This window comes from Lepidochelys kempii, chromosome 4, assembly GCF_965140265.1.
Source record: "Lepidochelys kempii isolate rLepKem1 chromosome 4, rLepKem1.hap2, whole genome shotgun sequence".
Classification (NCBI taxonomy): domain Eukaryota; kingdom Metazoa; phylum Chordata; order Testudines; family Cheloniidae; genus Lepidochelys; species Lepidochelys kempii.
The window spans coordinates 32198388-32215079 of record NC_133259.1 but is presented as its reverse complement, the minus strand read 5'-3'; the positions used below and the strand labels follow the sequence as shown (position 1 = coordinate 32215079).

Here is a 16692-nt window from a genome sequence, read left to right as displayed (position 1 = left end):
TATGTCATCACCCCATTTCATATAAGTTACTTAATGCTTAACACTAGCTACCTCAGTGAGATTTCGTTTTCAATTTTTTTACGTTATTTATTTTTGGGGTGGGAGGGAAGGCCAAGAGAGAGGGAGAGTGTGTGTCAGGAATCTTTAGGGAGTGTAGCATCATAGAAGGAGTATCTGCAAGCAATGAAAGGAAGAAACCAGCTTTCTAATCTCTCCTTGCAACTGCAAATCCCCTATAAAGTAGGAATGGAAGAAGCAGCAGCAGATCGGCATCCCAGAGCAGCAGTAGAGACTTCTTGGTATGCAACCTAGCATGGTTCTAGGCTGAAAATATAGCTAATCAGAGGAGATAAAGTGAACAAGGATTGTGAGGGGGCTCACCACCAACAACCTTCAATTTTGACAGATGAGGAAAGCAGCTTTTATTTGACAGAGGGAGGAAAGGAAATACAAAGATGCTTGTCCTTAGAATTCTTAGGTGAAGAACATCAAGTTTTTATGGTTAATTTAAGTAAAAAACATTTCCACACTTCTTTTTCATAACCTTTCAACAAACTATCACTTTCAATCCAGCAGGAGCCTAAGCTACAACTCAACATACTAAAATTAAGCTAAAAGGTACTCTGCATTCAAACTACACAAATGGTTGAAATTAGGCAGGGCTTAACTAGCATGTGTTAATTAAGTCTGATCAGAACTCAACCATTTTTCTGAGTCAAGACAAACCTTCAACTAAAGGAACATGATAAGCACCTCTCTCAAACTCTCTTTTAATAAGCCTCGAACCCAAGTCCCCTTTTCCCGGCAAAAAAAATTCTTACATCATCTCCAAATGTACAATGAGAATTTGAAATAGACTGTTTTCTAATTCAAGTGTGTTCAGTTGTTTAGTAACCATTTCTTCCAGTAAAGGAAGACTATACCCATCTTGCTCAGCTCAGTCAGGAACTTAAAAATGTGAGAAACTTACCTTATTTTTTGTTTAAGGTAGTATCTAACAGAACTACGGGTTCTTATTCTCTTATTACAGTTGATATTGGGAGCAGCTACCTTGCTAAAAACGTGATGTTGCCAATGTTCAAGTAACTTATCAGCAAGATGGCTGCTACCAGCAATAGGATTTTCAAATGCATTTAGGTTATAAGTGGTTTTTCACCTTTTGAATTTTCAGAGTGGGCTTAGCAAAATAAGTAGAGTTTTCCTTCACTAGCATTTGAAAGTATTAATCACCATGTTGGGGCATGACAAACTGATTTTTGATTAGGTTGTCTGTCTTCAGAACTGATTGAGAGAAAATATACCTAGTTTGTCTCTTTTCCCCCCTAAGCATATATATACACACTAGGTATTAGAAGCCTCTTTGATTCTTCAGTTCTGTTTACGCGTACGTTTATGTATTCTTTCCCAAAATGTTTATTAGAAACATTTGCACAAAAATAGTGTCTTTTTCCTTAGCTGACTTCCATTGAGAGAGATGCAAGTCACACATCTGTCAGCAACACCACAATTAGCTGCTATGGAGAGAATTATGTCCTCACCAACAGAAAATAATGTCTTCAAGGGATTAATAAGGAACAGGAGGTGATAAACTTAAAGGATACAGGGGCCCTGTATTTATGCAAATGTCGATTAAAACAAATTAACAGAAATACCTACACTGAAAATATTTTCAGATTTCCATGAGGCATCATCATTATACACTAATCACTTAAAATTGTTTCAATTATAGAAAAATACTTCATTTCATTAAGAAACTTCTTGATTTTGGCATAGTACTATACCTGTATTTATTTGGTTGCTTGCTTTAGCCAGGGATCCAGTGCGATTCCTGCTGAAGTTGTCTTGAGCTGACTGAAAATCTGAAGTGGACCATGATGTAGAACTATATCCCAAAGGAACTTGGTGTGGCAGTGTACGAGGTACAGTTGAACTTTGACCAGGAAATGCATTAGTCTCTTCAAACTGCCCAACAGCTGGAAGGCTCTGGGAAGTAAATACCTGCCCATATGCACTACCAATAGACATAGAAGGATAGGAAAGATTAGGATATACAGCACTAGAGACGGTAGGCATGGCATAATGACCAGAAGAAAGGGGAAATCCTTGAGATGCAACTGAAGAGCTGGTTGAAGAACTGTAGTGACTACTCAATGCAGAATATGACTGTGGAACACCTGTATGTAAATGGGATGCAGATGATATTGCTCCTTGGGTAAGTCCTCCAGCTGACTCCACAGGATGAGCAGCCCCACTGTACAACTGCTGGGTGTTCAACATGCTGGGACCCACAGAAGGTGTGATGACACTTTGAACTGGTATTGAATAGCAAGCAGAGTGGTAATCAGCAACATACTGGTTATTCAACTGCGACGGGACAGCTTCATGGGGCACTTGTGGGTAGTGTCCGGAGGAAGCACTATAGTTTTCAAGATGCAAGCCATATCCAAAAGGGAACTGCATCGGACCTGAAAAGAAGAGAAAATGTCATATGTATTAAAGTTGTATGGGTTACACACACCTTTATCGCAGTTGGCTGACACACAGACAGACTGGGGGGGATCAGTGTGCTTATTAGCATTAACATACCAGCAGCAGGAGCAAGCAAGCAACCAACAGCACCAAAAAAGGAAGCTACTTCCAAACCGTGGAAAGGACAGAATGGCTAAAGTAGCAGACATTTATGTGAAAATAAAATACTTAAAGCAGTTTGTGTACACATACAAAACACAATTTTCAAAGTTCCATCTCAGATATTTGAACATTTATTGTAAAAAGTTTCCCCCAAGTTAAGATGCTACATGTCATATTTATATTTGGAGGATTATTTTTTAAACAAACATGTTAGAAGGCCCCTGAAAAGGAATGGTATTTATAACAGAAAAAAACGAACAACATTATCTGCTACTTTTGGTATTTATAACAGAAAAATGCCAATATGATAAGGTACTTCAAAAACAACCTGCGAAATGTGATAGGAAAACAAAATCTTCCATTCAAACCAATCTGTCAGTGGATAAAAGTTAGTAATACTTAGTTTTATGAATTCTTAAGAGATGACTAAAGTAAAATGCTGAGTTGCTACTGCTTTTTCCATTACCCCTCTCACATGGTTTTTGAAGTCTGAGCTTTCACAAAAGCCCAGCTACAAACATAGTATCCAGGACGATAGCTCTTCATTTCCATTCACTGCCCCATAGTCCTCTGGTACAAGACAGTCACTGCCAAGTACTTTTAGTTATATATGAATTCTCATTTGTTTTTCCCCACTCTAATTTGGCTCTACAGGATAAGCTGCTTGCATCAAATATGCTTTCATCTTTGCCCAGGCTACTGTGCATACATACATTCATAGAGTAACTTGTGTTTTGATGTTATACCAATAAAATATAAACCAGCAGGATCTTATTAAAGGGAATAAGGCAAAATGCCACATTTATTGTGAATACAGAAAGAATCATAGTAAACAGTTAGTTATAGCTATAACAGTCCATTCAATTTCATATTTTTCACACGTTTGTACTTAATCAAGTACCCTTGCCAGCACAGAATAAATCAGGGAGCAGCTGGATAAAGTAACCTGCCTTCTAAGGGTTTGTCTACACAAAATACAGTAAAAAATTATACAACAAAGTTGCACTGGTTTAACTTAATATGTGATGTTAAACTCATTTAGCTAAACCAGCACAAAAGACCGTAGACATTCTTATTTTGGATTGAAGTGAAACTAAAATAATCCTGGTTTAAACTAAAAATGAGTCCGTCCACACAGACTTTACACTGGTTTAAAATGTGATTTAAGTTAAAGTGGTGAACTTTTTTAATAGATTATCTCTTTAGTTTTTAATATTTCAACATGTTTAATTTTTAACGCTGCAGTTCCTTAAGACTGTTGGGAAAAAAATCATTAATAGTCTGAATTCATATTAGAGTACTACCGTCACCTAGGTGTCACTTTTCAGCTAGATAGCAGACACCAGCAACATGCTCAGTTATAATTAATAATTTTATTTTCAAATATTCAGTGAGAAGTTCTTACATTTGGACTTCAAGATTGATGGGCTAAGCAAAATAGGCATTGTTTTAAAAGAAGGGCTTCAACACAGAATCAAAACAGGAAAAGTTGAATAGTTAGGAAGAAAACTATTAAGACAAACAAAAGCAAGCCAATTTTACAAAACATTTTCTTTTTAAAGTGTGTACCAGTATGAAAATCACTAAGGATCCTTCACATGGACTTGTCCCCTGGATCAGACAAATACTGTCAAGGCCATGAGAACTAACGACTTTTTGAATACTTTCAAGCCCCAATTTATCACCTCTGCCAAACACTAAATCCTTTTGATGGAAGTCTTTTGATTGAGCTCTTCGTGAGGTTCCAATAAATTCCAACAGTTGGGAGAAGATTTGACAGAATTTATGAAGTCTAATGTATGCAGTACTTTCACAGCAATGCATACCGTTATCTCTAGCATGTGCAAACACATCAGTAACTATATTTACATAAGCAATACTTACTCTTCACAACATATAACACACACTGATTTTAGAAGCAGAGACCAAATTCAAGGAAGCAGATGGTGCCATTCAGGGCAAAGTGGAACATGGCATTAAAACTAAAAAAATCAAGTCTCGCAGTCTTGTTTTTCGATTTCCTGTTTCCCTTCTTTCTCCCCTTCCTTTATATAAACAATGCCCTAAATGCTGCATGTAAGTTCCCCAGGTAGATCAAAAACAAAACTATATTTTTCAAAATGTTGGAATGTTATTCTGTGGTTATGTAAAGTGACAAATTAAATTAACATCTTGCCTATGAATCACTAAATCTACATGACTGTAAATATATCCCAAGATAAAGAGTATGCAAACCAAGAAACAAACAGATATTCAGTAATTAAAAAAAAAAAAAAGGAGTTAACAAGATGAAAAATGCAAAGTCGCCTACTGAGTTTATTTTTAAAAATTAAGAATTAAAAATAATGATTGTCTGAATCATAAGTAAATTAAATGGTCAAACTTTAAAACGAAAAGGAGTACTTGTGGCACCTAGAGACTAACAAAGGTATTTGAGCATAAGCTTTCGTGAGCTACAGCTCACTTCATCAGATGCATCCAATGTCACAAAAGCTTATGCTCAAATACCTTTGTTAGTCTCTAAAGCACCCCAAGTACTCCTTTTCTTTTTGCGGATACAGACTAACATGGCTGCTACTCTGAAAACTTTAAAACAAAATTATTTACCCATGTTGCTGATAAGCCTTTAAATTATTACAGTGAAAGAATTTTAAAAATCCAAATGGTCATTACTATTTTTACTCTTATTTTTGACATTTCTTCCACGGTCTTAGATACAGTAAAAACAGATGAGGTAAGTTATAGTTTCCTATTTTTAGTGTTGCAATATTTGGATTTCAACACTGAATGGAAATGTCTGTTTATTTGAAAACAACTGTTTACATTAGAATTTTATAAACATGGAAAAATTTATATTGGTTACAGTTATTACAAAATTAAACTTCTGGGCAAAATTTAAGTTGAAAGTCTCTTTCTAAAAGCTTCTATTTAATCGTACCTGGTTTCCACAAACCTTCAGCAATATGTGCATGAACTTGATTCACAATCTGTTGCCTAAACATGACAGAGGCTACCACCTAAAACTTTGTTCATATAACCAAAGAGCATTAAAATTAAAGACCTCAATCCTGCAAACAGATCTACAGAGACTACCCTCTGTGCCCATGCCAACCTGACTGTAAAATCAGAGCCTAGGAGAAGATGTTAAAATGCAATGCTAGCAAATATACTTAATATAAACAACACAGAAATGAAACTGATTAGGATCAGAAGCTGTAAAGACCTCATTAAATCAATTATACATATTTTAAGATCAATTTTAAAATTGTGAGCCATAAAATCAGTGACAGTATCATTGTAGATTAAAATATATGTAAAAACATATCCTCTTAGTACATTTTCATGCTAAAATACACAGGCAGTTTGCTCAATTTTAGGATATGTAACTTGAAGTGCATGTCTTCTCATTTTGTTATAATAAAACACTATAAGAAACAAAAAGCATCATATTTCCCCAAAATCCCTGAAGTCTTAACCCTGAAGATTTATGTACATGCTTACTTGGTGTATATGAATAAACCCACTGGGAATGCAAATATTTCCATCAAAACTACTCAGGTGTACAAAATAAACCATGTGTCTAAGTTTGCAGAACAAAGGTCTGAGCATGTTACAGCCTCCAAATTGTTCCCAAGATGCAGTTTCCCAACTAGAATAGTTCCAAAAATTAAATTAAATTCAAGGAAAAATATTGTACTACCCCACTTACTATTTTGAATGAGCCTACCTGGCACTATTTAATATTCTGAGAAGTTATTCCTCAGTTTCAGAGCCAGAATTGCAGTGATAGTCAAAAAACAAAGATTGGGTTTTTTATCTCAGTTATGCAGCTACTTAATTTCAAACACTTCATGCCCCCTTCCCAAACACCAGACACAGTAAAAAACACAAACTATGTCTAGATAGCTGTGCATGCTGGTCTATTAAGGCAAAAGTCACCCCTGCAGGGCTCTCCATAATGCCAAATAGGTGACATCCACCTGCAAATCATGGGTGTCCACGAAGAGGGAAGTCAACATCTAGGCTCGTGATACTCAGACCACAGTGGTTCGGTAGCCAAATTAGCAATCGACATTACCCAAAAAAAGAGCCACAATAATGTGAATGCATGGTTTCATTTGCTATAGTACTATATATTCATATTTAGTGTTTATACAGATACATTATTCTCACAGCAAAATGACTGCTCAAGTATTACTTTATCAGCTACAAGAGATTAACAACATAGAGCTGGTCTACACAAAAGCTGTAAGTCAATCTAGAGTCATACTACTTCAGTTATGTAAGTTACATAACTGAAATTGACATAACTTAGGTCAGCGTATAGCAGTGTGCTGTGTCCATGCTCTCCCACCAATTTACCTTATGCTTCTCAGGGAGCTGGAGTACAGAAGTCGACAGGAGAGCGCTATGCCATCGACTTAGCTTGTCATCAACAGCACGGCAGCAATAGCAGCAGTACTGATTTAGTCGTTAGATAAGCCCATAGCAAAAGCATCCCTCCAGTCGCCCCACCGCCCTTGTCCCAGCCCCCTCCAGTCGCCCCCTTCGCCCCGTCCTTGTCCCAGCCCCCTCCAGTCGCCCCCCTCCGCCCCGTCCTTGTCCCAGCCCCCTCCAGTCGCCCCCCTCCGCCCCGTCCTTGTCCCAGCCCCCTCCAGTCGCCCCCCTCCGCCCCGTCCTTGTCCCAGCCCCCTCCAGTCGCCCCCCTCCGCCCCGTCCTTGTCCCAGCCCCCTCCAGTCACCCCCCTCCGCCCCGTCCTTGTCCCAGCCCCCTCCAGTCGCCCCCCTCCGCCCCGTCCTTGTCCCAGCCCCCTCCAGTCGCCCCCTCCGTCCCGTCCTTGTCCCAGCCCCCTCCAGTCGCTCCCTCCGCCCCGTCCTTGTCCCAGCCCCCTCCAGTCGCCCCCCTCCGCCCCGTCCTTGTCCCAGCCCCCTCCAGTCGCCCCCCTCCGCCCCGTCCTTGTCCCAGCCCCCTCCAGTCGCCCCCCTCCGCCCCGTCCTTGTCCCAGCCCCCTCCAGTCGCCCCCCTCCGCCCCGTCCTTGTCCCAGCCCCCTCCAGTCGCCCCCCTCCGCCCCGTCCTTGTCCCAGCCCCCTCCAGTCGCCCCCCTCCGCCCCGTCCTTGTCCCAGCCCCCTCCAGTCGCCCCCCTCCGCCCCGTCCTTGTCCCAGCCCCCTCCAGTCGCCCCCCTCCGCCCCGTCCTTGTCCCAGCCCCCTCCAGTCGCCCCCCTCCGCCCCGTCCTTGTCCCAGCCCCCTCCAGTCGCCCCCCTCCGCCCCGTCCTTGTCCCAGCCCCCTCCAGTCGCCCCCTCCAGTCTCCCCCGCCCTCCTCTGTGCCAGACCCCACCGTCCCACCCTCTGCCCCTTGCCCTCGTCGCTCTTCCACCCGCGCTACTGCCCCACGCTCTGCTGCCCCGCTCCAGCGCTAGGCCCGCGCGGGTCCCCAGCCTCGGCTCCTCACCGTTCTGACAGGGCGGGGCCCTGGCCGCGGCGACGGGCGCTCTGGCCCCTCCAGGAGCTGCGGCAGGGCGCGGCGGGATCCCGGCTGGCGCCGACATAGCTCCTCGCTGCGCCTCTCCCTCGGCGGACGCGCCGGACGTCACCAACGGAAACGACCCTGGAACGCGCGCAGCCGCAGCCTTCCGCCCTGGAACTGATGCGTGAAGGAGCGAGAGCAGCCAATCCGGGCTCGGAGTCACCGCCACAACCCACAGCGCCCCCTGGCGCCTCCTCCCAGCCCTGCGCCACCGCCGCAACCTGTGGTGCCCCCCCAGTTCCACCTTCACAGCCCACAGCGCCCCCTTGCGCCGCCTCCCAGTCCCGCACTGAATTCCAACCCCCAGCGCCCCCGTAGTTCCCCTCCAAAATGCCATCACCACTGACTCCCCTGCGCCTCCCAACCATGGCCCATATAGATATGCAAGTCCCAACTTCTGCCCCAGCTTCTCCAGACCCTACTGCAGCCCTTGCTACTGCATGTGCCCTATGGGCCCTTCCCTTTTTCTCTTCTCTCCTCCTCTCCCCTAGATTTGAGCCATTTCTGATGGGGGTCCGGAGTCCTTCAGCCAGGGCCCCTTTGCTGTCTGTCCCATCTCCAGCTGGAGTGTTCCTGCTGATTATTGCTCTAACAGCAAAGCTTTGGGAGGGATCTTGTTTCTCAGGAGAGAGAGAGGCAAGATCAGCTCCTTAAAGTCCATCCAGAGACCCAAAGGCAGTTAGGGTGACCAGACAGCAAGTGTGAAAAATCAGGAGAGGGGATGGGGGGTAATAGGAGCCTCTATAAGAAAAAGACCCCAAAATCGGGACTGTCCCTATAAAATTGGAACATCTGGTCACCCTAAAGGCAGTGCAGATCCTGGCAGAGCAGTGCCATGCGTTCCCCCTAGGATATGCAACTTTTAAGATCCGGCACCAGTTTCAGCTTCCAGCTAGAGTTAAGGTGCAGCCCAAGGCAGAGTACAGTACAGTGATCTAGTCTGGCAGTTACAAATCCCTGGATGAAGAGCCACATTTAAAGGGAACAGTTGCACTCTTCAGACCAGACAGAGATGGAAAAAAGTTTGTTTTGGCCACTGTGACGTTGTGATCTTCCAACAACAGCTGTGAACCCAACAGTCCTTTCACACTGAGATATCTGGTGATAAATGTCAGGTACACACCCTCAGGAAGAGAAGCAGATGTCATCCCCACACTATTCTTCAGTCTACCAACAACACCTCAATTTTATCCAGAGATTGAACTTCAACCAGCTGGCTCTCATCCCACCCTATGTCCTGGCTGGATTGGATGAGGCAGAAACACAGAGCTGGGTGTCATTAGCCTACTGAAAGCAAGGCAGCCTACGTCCGCTGACTAGCCCTCCCAAGAGCACACTGTACACACTGAACAGGAGAGGTGAAAAAATGCAACCCTGTGGGACTCCACAACAGCACTAGTAGGGACTAGAAGTAATTGTCCAAAACAACTATCTGGGAACACTCAAGAGACACCCAGCAAAAGCCATTTCCTTTCCACTCCTACTACCATAATCAGAGAGTAAACAACACTTAATGATTATTGGTATCAAAGGAGACAATAGATCAATAATGTCAGCATCTGCTAGCAAAGGGAGATAGCAACAGGATGGCTTGCCTTCCCTGGGCTGGAGAGTCAGGGGCTAAATCCACCTGATTACAGCATGAGTCCCACCTGAGGGGAATCAGGCACTTCCCCATAAAGAGCAGAAGGTGGTTCTAGTAAAGAAGGGGAAAATAGGTGTAAGTGGTGATAAATCCCAGGTGGAATGAGCACTAGGTAGGAAGCTCAGTAGGAAGGAAAGCTTTTCAGTAGGGAGATCTCTGAGACAACCTCACTAAGTAGGGAAGAGATGCAGAGACCCAGAAAGGAATTTAAGAGGCTGGGTCAGAAGTGGTCTGGGGGAAACTGCAACACTGGTAAAGAAGTAGACTTAGGGCATGGCTACACTTGGAGATGTAGAGCGCTTTGAGTTAAACCTGCCTTCGGAGAGCGCAGTAGGGAAAGCGCTGCAGTCTGTCCACACTGACAGGAACAAGCACACTGGCGTGGCCACATTTGCAGCACTTGCAGCGGCATTGGGAGCAGTGCATTATGGGCAGCTATCCCACAGAGCACCTCTTCCCATTCTGGTGCTGTGGCTTGTAGGAAGGGGATAGTGGGTGTGGGGCATTCTGGGTCCTGTCCCAACGCCCCATGATGCATCGGTTCGCATTCCAGCAATCCCTGTACTTCCGTCCACATTTGGTGCCGTCTTTCAACGTTTTTTGTATTGCGCGCTCTGTCTTCCCTTTCCATCTGTGGGAATGGAGCCCGAACTGCTGAGGAGTATGCTGACGAGTCTCGCCAGCACGTCACGTTTGGCAGTCAAATTATTTCTTATGATCCAAAGTGACAATGAGGGCTCCGACGACGATATTGACTCGAGTAACACATATGACACGAGTTTGCTTGTGGCATTCATGGACATGCTCACCACCGTGGAACGCCGCTTTTGAGCTCGGGGAAACAAGCACTGAGTCGTGGGATCACATCGTCATGCAAGTCTGGGATGACGAGCAGCGGCTGCAGAACTTTCAGATGAGAAAAGCCACTTTCATGGGACTGTGTGAGGAGCTCGCTCCCACCCTGTGGCACAAGGGCATGAGATTGAGAACTGTTCTGACAGTGGAGAAGCGGGTGGCTATTGCAATCTGGAAGCTGGCAACTCCGGACAGCTACCGATCGGTCGCTAACCAGTTTAGAGTGGGAAAGTCGACCGACCGTTGGAATCATGTTGATGCATCCTGCTCAGAAGAACCGTGACTCTGGGTAATGTGCATGACATTGTGGATGGCTTTGCACAAATGGGTTTCCCTAACTGTGGAGGGGCGATAGATGGCACGAATATTCCAATTCTGGCACCAGCCCACCTAGCCTCTGAGTACGTTAATCGGAAGGGGTATTTCTCTATAGTTCTCCAAGCACTTGTGGATCACTGTGGGCGTTTCATTGACATTAACGCAGGCTGGCCCAGAAAGGTGCATGACACATGCCTCTTTCGGAACACTGGTCTGTTCAGGAAGCTGCAAGCCGGGACTTTTTTCCCAGACCAGAAGATCACCGTAGGGGAAGTCAAAATGCCCATTGTGATCCTCGGAGACCCCACTTACCCTTTAATGCCGTGGCTCATGAAACCCTACACAGGGATCCTTGACAGCAGCAAGGAGCAGTTCAACAACAGGCTGAGTCGGTTCAGAATGACTGTGGAGTGTTCTTTTGGCCATTTAAAGGGCTGCTGGCACTCTCTGTATGGGAAGCTGGACCTGGCCAATGACAGCATCCCCGTGGTTGTAACTGCGTGCTGTACCCTCCATAACATTTGTGAAGGGAAGGGTGAATGATTCACTCAGGCATGGAACTCAGAGGTTCAACATCTGGAGGCTGAATTTAAACAGCTAGAGAGCAGGGCTATTAGAGGGGCCCAGCACAGGGCTGCAAGGATTAGGGATGCCTTGAGGGAGCAATTTGAGGCTGAAAGCCACCAGAAAAGTCTGGTGCCCTGCACGGGAGTGAAGTGAAGTGGTTCCAATGTTAGTAGGAATCTGGGTCTGCTATGCTGACTTGCAGTGTCTGTTTCTTTTCTGGGCTAAGGTATCTTTTACTTTATGTAAGAATAAAGAATGTTTTCAAAGCCAAAAAATCCATTTATTGAAAAGAAACACAACTGCTTGGGAAACAGAAAGGGCAACGGGATGGGGTGCGGAATGGTACAATCACAGATTTGCTTATGTCCTGTTATCATACTGTGACAAAGTTCCTCCTCTGCCTTGGTGGGTCTTGAGCTTATTGGCAGATTTGCTCACCTCAGAGATTCACGGCAGCCCTCAGTTTGACCACTTTTGCTAGTGGCTCAAACCTGCCGTTCACTCAGCTAACCTCATCACTGGCCAGTATGGGGAAAAGGAAGGAGAACAATCCCCGCAGTCTCTGTTGGTCCACCTAGTGGGTTGGGAGACAGGCTAGGGACCTTGTCCTCTGGTGGGACCCACAGTCCAGGTCAACTCCTCCTGTATCCAATAGGGAGTTGTGGGGATGGGGGGAACCTGGGCCTTCCCTCTACTCTGAGTTCCAGCCCAGGGTCCTGTGGATCACAGCTGTCTACAGTGTTCCGTGTAACACCTGTGTGATAGCTACAACTCCCTGGGCTACTTCCCCATGGCCTCCTCCCAACACCTTCTGTGTCCTCACTACAGGACCTGCCTCCTGATGCCAGATAGTGTTTGTACTCCTCAGTCCTCCAGCAGCAGACCCTCTGACTCTCAGCTCCTTGCACACCCCACACTGACTGAAGTGAGGTCCTTTTTAAACCAGGTGTCCTGATTAGCCCGCCTGTCTTAATTGATTCTAGCAGCTTCTTAATTGGCTTCAGGTGTCCTAATTAGCCTGTCTGCTTAATTGGTTCCAGCAAGTTCCTGATTATTCTGGAACTGCTCCAGTTACCTTACCCAGGGAAAAAGGGACCTGCTTAACCTGGGGCTAATATATCTGCCTTCTTTCACTCTCCTGTAATCAGCTGGCCCGACTGTGTCACAATATTCAGCCTTCCTGTCTGGAGTGCTGTGCAATAAGTGCTGCACATCAGGATGGCTATACTGCATGATGATGGGAGCTGAGAGTAGTGGGTAAGGGTTGTAGTTTTCAGGGCAGGGTAGTGAAGCTACAGGTGTTGGAGGCAGCTGGTGGTGGTAAGAACCCGGATGTTGGGGAAAGTGGGTTGGAGGTGACATGGGGCACAAGGCAAAGAGTTTTGGGACAAGGGCTGTGGGGGGAGGCTGGGGGTCAGGCTCAGTAGTGTTCCACTTGTATGGCTACGAGTGCCTGGATAGAGTCTGCTTGATGCTCCATTATGCTTATCAGCTGATCCGTGCTTTGCTGCCGGAGCACCACACTTTTGTGCTGGCGCTCCTCATTCTACTGGTGGATCCTCCTTTCACTGTCCCGCCACCCCTGCACTTTTTGATTTTCATTACTTGAATGCTGCATTACTTCATGCAACATGTCTTCCTTGCTTCTACGTGGCCTCTTTCTGATTCTTTGGAGTCTTTCAGCCGGTGATAACACAGATGGCTGAGATCTCAAGGTTGCATCTGTAAAGGTAAAATGCAACACTTAACAGAGGCAGCATTGTTCACACCAGACAGAGCAATGATTCCCCCGTACTTAAGGGCAAGCACAGTCTACACAATAACATAATTTGCCCATCCCAAAGTGAGCGCACATAACCCACAGGAGCCCCAAAATGGTGACTGAGCACAGGGTCAAATGTGACTGATTGTTTCACAGCCGTACTGTCCTCTGTGTTTCTGTGCCCTGGGGAGAGCTAACAGCAGCATGGGGTCCCTATACTGAACATTGTCCCCACATTTTCCACAGCAGTTTGTCCTGGAAGATATCTCGCTGTTGAGGGTGACCTGGGAAGCAAGGGAGGGTCTTCTACTACAGTGCGGCTTCTGCGCTGGCCCATATGCAGCTTGCCTGTGTGCAGCAATGGTCCCCCGCACCTCACGGCACAGTGGCGGGAACAAATTAGCCTTACTGGGACAAGGACCACAGTGGCTCTCCCGAGAAACCTGTGCAAGCGCATTGCCCAAGTTGTGGATGAGACCTTTGAAGAGATCACTGAGGCCGATTACGCGATGTGAAAGAGCACATTAACGCCCTATTCTGCATCTAGACATGCATGCAGCCCTAACCCTCCTCTCCCCAAGAGCCTGCATCGAATAACTTCCTTCTCAAAATAAAAGCCACTTACTGGGAATCTCCTCTGGTGTTTGTCCTTCCCCAAGCACTGGCCGCAGTGACTGGCTATCTTCCTCCTAGCTTAAGAACAGCTCCTGGCTGCATGCATCTAGGGATTCTGGGGTGTCTTCCTCTGCCTCAGCACCCTCGCTCCCGCTTTGCTCCTTCTCCTCCTCCTCCTACCTTGTTGCACTAGGCTCTGAAGTGTCCATGGTGGTGCTTGGAGTGGAGGTGGGGTCGCCCCCAAGTATCGGGTCCAACTCTTTGTAGAAACAGCAGATTGCGGGGGCAGCACCGGAGTGGCTGTTTGCCTTGTGGGCTTTGCGGTAGGCATTCCACAGCTCCTTCACTTTAACCCTTCACTGCAGTGCGTCCCGGTCATGGCGCCTTTCCATCATGTCCCTTGATATCTTCCCGAAGGTATCGTAATTCCTACGACTAGAGCGCAGCTGGGACCGGACAGCTTCCTCCCCCCAAACACTGATGAGGTCCAGCACCTCACCATTGCTCCATACTGGGGATCACCTGGCACGTGGAAGCATGGTCACCTGGAAAGATTCGCTGAGAGCACTCCACGCCTGGCTGAGCAAACAGGAAGGGGATTTTCAAAATTCCCAGACAATTTAAAGGGCGGGTCGACAGTTGGTCACCTGAGGGCAGGGCAGTAGAGTTCAAAGTGATGACCTGAGTGGCTAGAACAGCCATTGTGGGACACTTCTGGAGGCCGATCACAGTGCAATAACAGACCAGGACATCCACACTAGCACTGCAGCGCTTCAGTGGGGGCACACAAAACGTTATTCCACTCGCTGAGGTGGAGTACCAGCAGCGCTGTAGCTGCAGAGACAGAGAGCTCTACATGCCTTGCCAGTGTGGACAGGTAGTGAGCTAGTGCGCCCAGGGCTCCTTTAATGCACTCTAACTCGCAAGTGTAGCCAAGCCCTTAAGGTATATCTATACTGTAACATCTGTAAACCAGAAAGACCTGTGTGGATAAAGCTGGAGAAAATAAGAAACAAGCTGGTGACACTGTTCTAATCCTATTGCTATAAAACTTTATTTACAGGACACTATGCAAAAGTTAAATCAAAAGCTGAAATGTTGTAGAAAATGGCACCAATCCAATGACTAAAATGAAAACATTTTTAAATTACTCTTTAAAAGTAGACTGAACAAAGTTCTAGAAAATATTATGTCGGAACAATCCTTTGCTGGCTCCAGGGAATGGACTACATATAATTTAATAGGCCTTCTCCATTTCTGTGAGTCACTGTGTGTAATAGGCTGCAGTGATGCTCACACAAATGTTCAACTTTTTAAAGACTTTAGAATAATCCAAAACCAGTTTAAATTTCATGCAGTTCTGTATTTATTTTTCTTGTATCCATCATTTTTAAGGGCTTGGTTCAAAGTTGCTCCATTTGCCCTCAACTACTTGTAATGTTGGACTTGCTTAAATATCTGTAGGTTTCCTAGGTGGTGAACTTATAGGTTCTTCTTTTGCAGCTTTGGGGATTCCTTTTCTCCCCTTCCCCACACCCCCCAAGACACATGGTATTGGATAGACTTTTTAGCCAGACATGTTCCAGTATTGCTGTTAACTATGTTTAACCTTTTCTGCATAACAGAAAAGGAAAAATCCTCACACAAACACCAGCCAGTTAAACTGACACCATATTAATCAGCACACGTGGAGCAAAGCATAGTGTTCCAAAAATACGAGAACCCTATGAAAAACTTAAATAAAGGGGTCATTTTGGAACTTGTAGTATTTTCCTCATATCCACCTCATTTTCATTAAACCACCATGAAAAATTCACATAGTACTAAAAAACTTTTTCTCTCTCTCTAAATTTGCGATTCTAATGAGATTTTTACAAAATGAAAGTTAAAGCTCCTGCTAAACTGTAAATTTTTGATTCAATTTTATGGAGTCACAGCCAGAGCTGCTATAACAAGTAGTGCTTAATAGGGGAATGTTAACTATTGTAAAGTAGTTAAGTGGCATTCCACTGGCTGTTAAAGGAGGTGAAATTCTAAGCTATGATTTTTTTTTAATGCACAATTTGCAAACTAAATAATTAAGGGGTATTTTTCCTGGGAACTAAGAAGGCCTCCCTCAAGGGTAGGAGGCCAAATAGTTCCAGGCCAGTGGTTCTGAGACTGGGCTTATCTAGATTAGATAACTGTATACTGCTATGGTATAGTTATTCCTGTATGGGAAGGGAAATAATACCAATAAACATCACCTTTAGATTGGTATAACTGCATCTACACCAGAGAGATTGGTCTAGGCTTTTACTGGTATAATTATTTCAGTTAAAAGTCACATCCCTTACTGAAATAGTTACAGCAGTAAAATTTTTACGTGTAGAACATGCCTCCTGGGGCCCATTTAAAACTGACATGTGTGGTGAATCACCTTTGTTATTTTAATCAATGTAGATATAATGGATTTTTATTATACTGTACTTTAAAACAACCTGTGTAACCTGCATACCACTAGTAGTACATGCACCAGATCACAGAGCTGACAACTTCCATGAGCAGTTCTTACTCTTCAAAATCAAGTATGTAATGTCTGTAGGTTTCATGCAGAATTAAGGATAACCGTTGATTTTGACCTTTCATGTTTAGCTCTGTTCTGAAGTGCTTGATTTCTCACCTTTAATGTTGCATTTATAGTGGGTTGTTGGGGTGGTGTTTGTTTTGTAGAACATATAGATTATATAGATAGATTTGTGTTTTAATAAGTTTTCCTTTCAAAGCATA

General features: G+C 44.9%; 1 protein-coding gene across 8 annotated transcripts in view; it reads right to left on the bottom strand.

The window, feature by feature from the left end:
• The window catches only part of SEC24B (SEC24 homolog B, COPII coat complex component), an 84193-nt gene extending 75925 nt beyond the window's left edge, over window positions 1-8268 (bottom strand). For all 8 annotated transcript variants that reach the window (XR_012158529.1, XM_073340874.1, XM_073340877.1 and 5 more), the window contains exons 1-2: window positions 8087-8268; window positions 1782-2465 (exon numbers count right to left, since the gene is read on the bottom strand). Coding sequence is in view for 7 of the 8 variants with exons in the window: in XM_073340874.1 (XP_073196975.1) it covers window positions 1782-2465; window positions 8087-8183 (781 nt within the window). In the remaining variant the exon portion in view is untranslated. The remainder of the gene's footprint in view (window positions 1-1781; window positions 2466-8086) is intronic.
• Between the last annotated feature and the right edge of the window lie 8424 nt (window positions 8269-16692).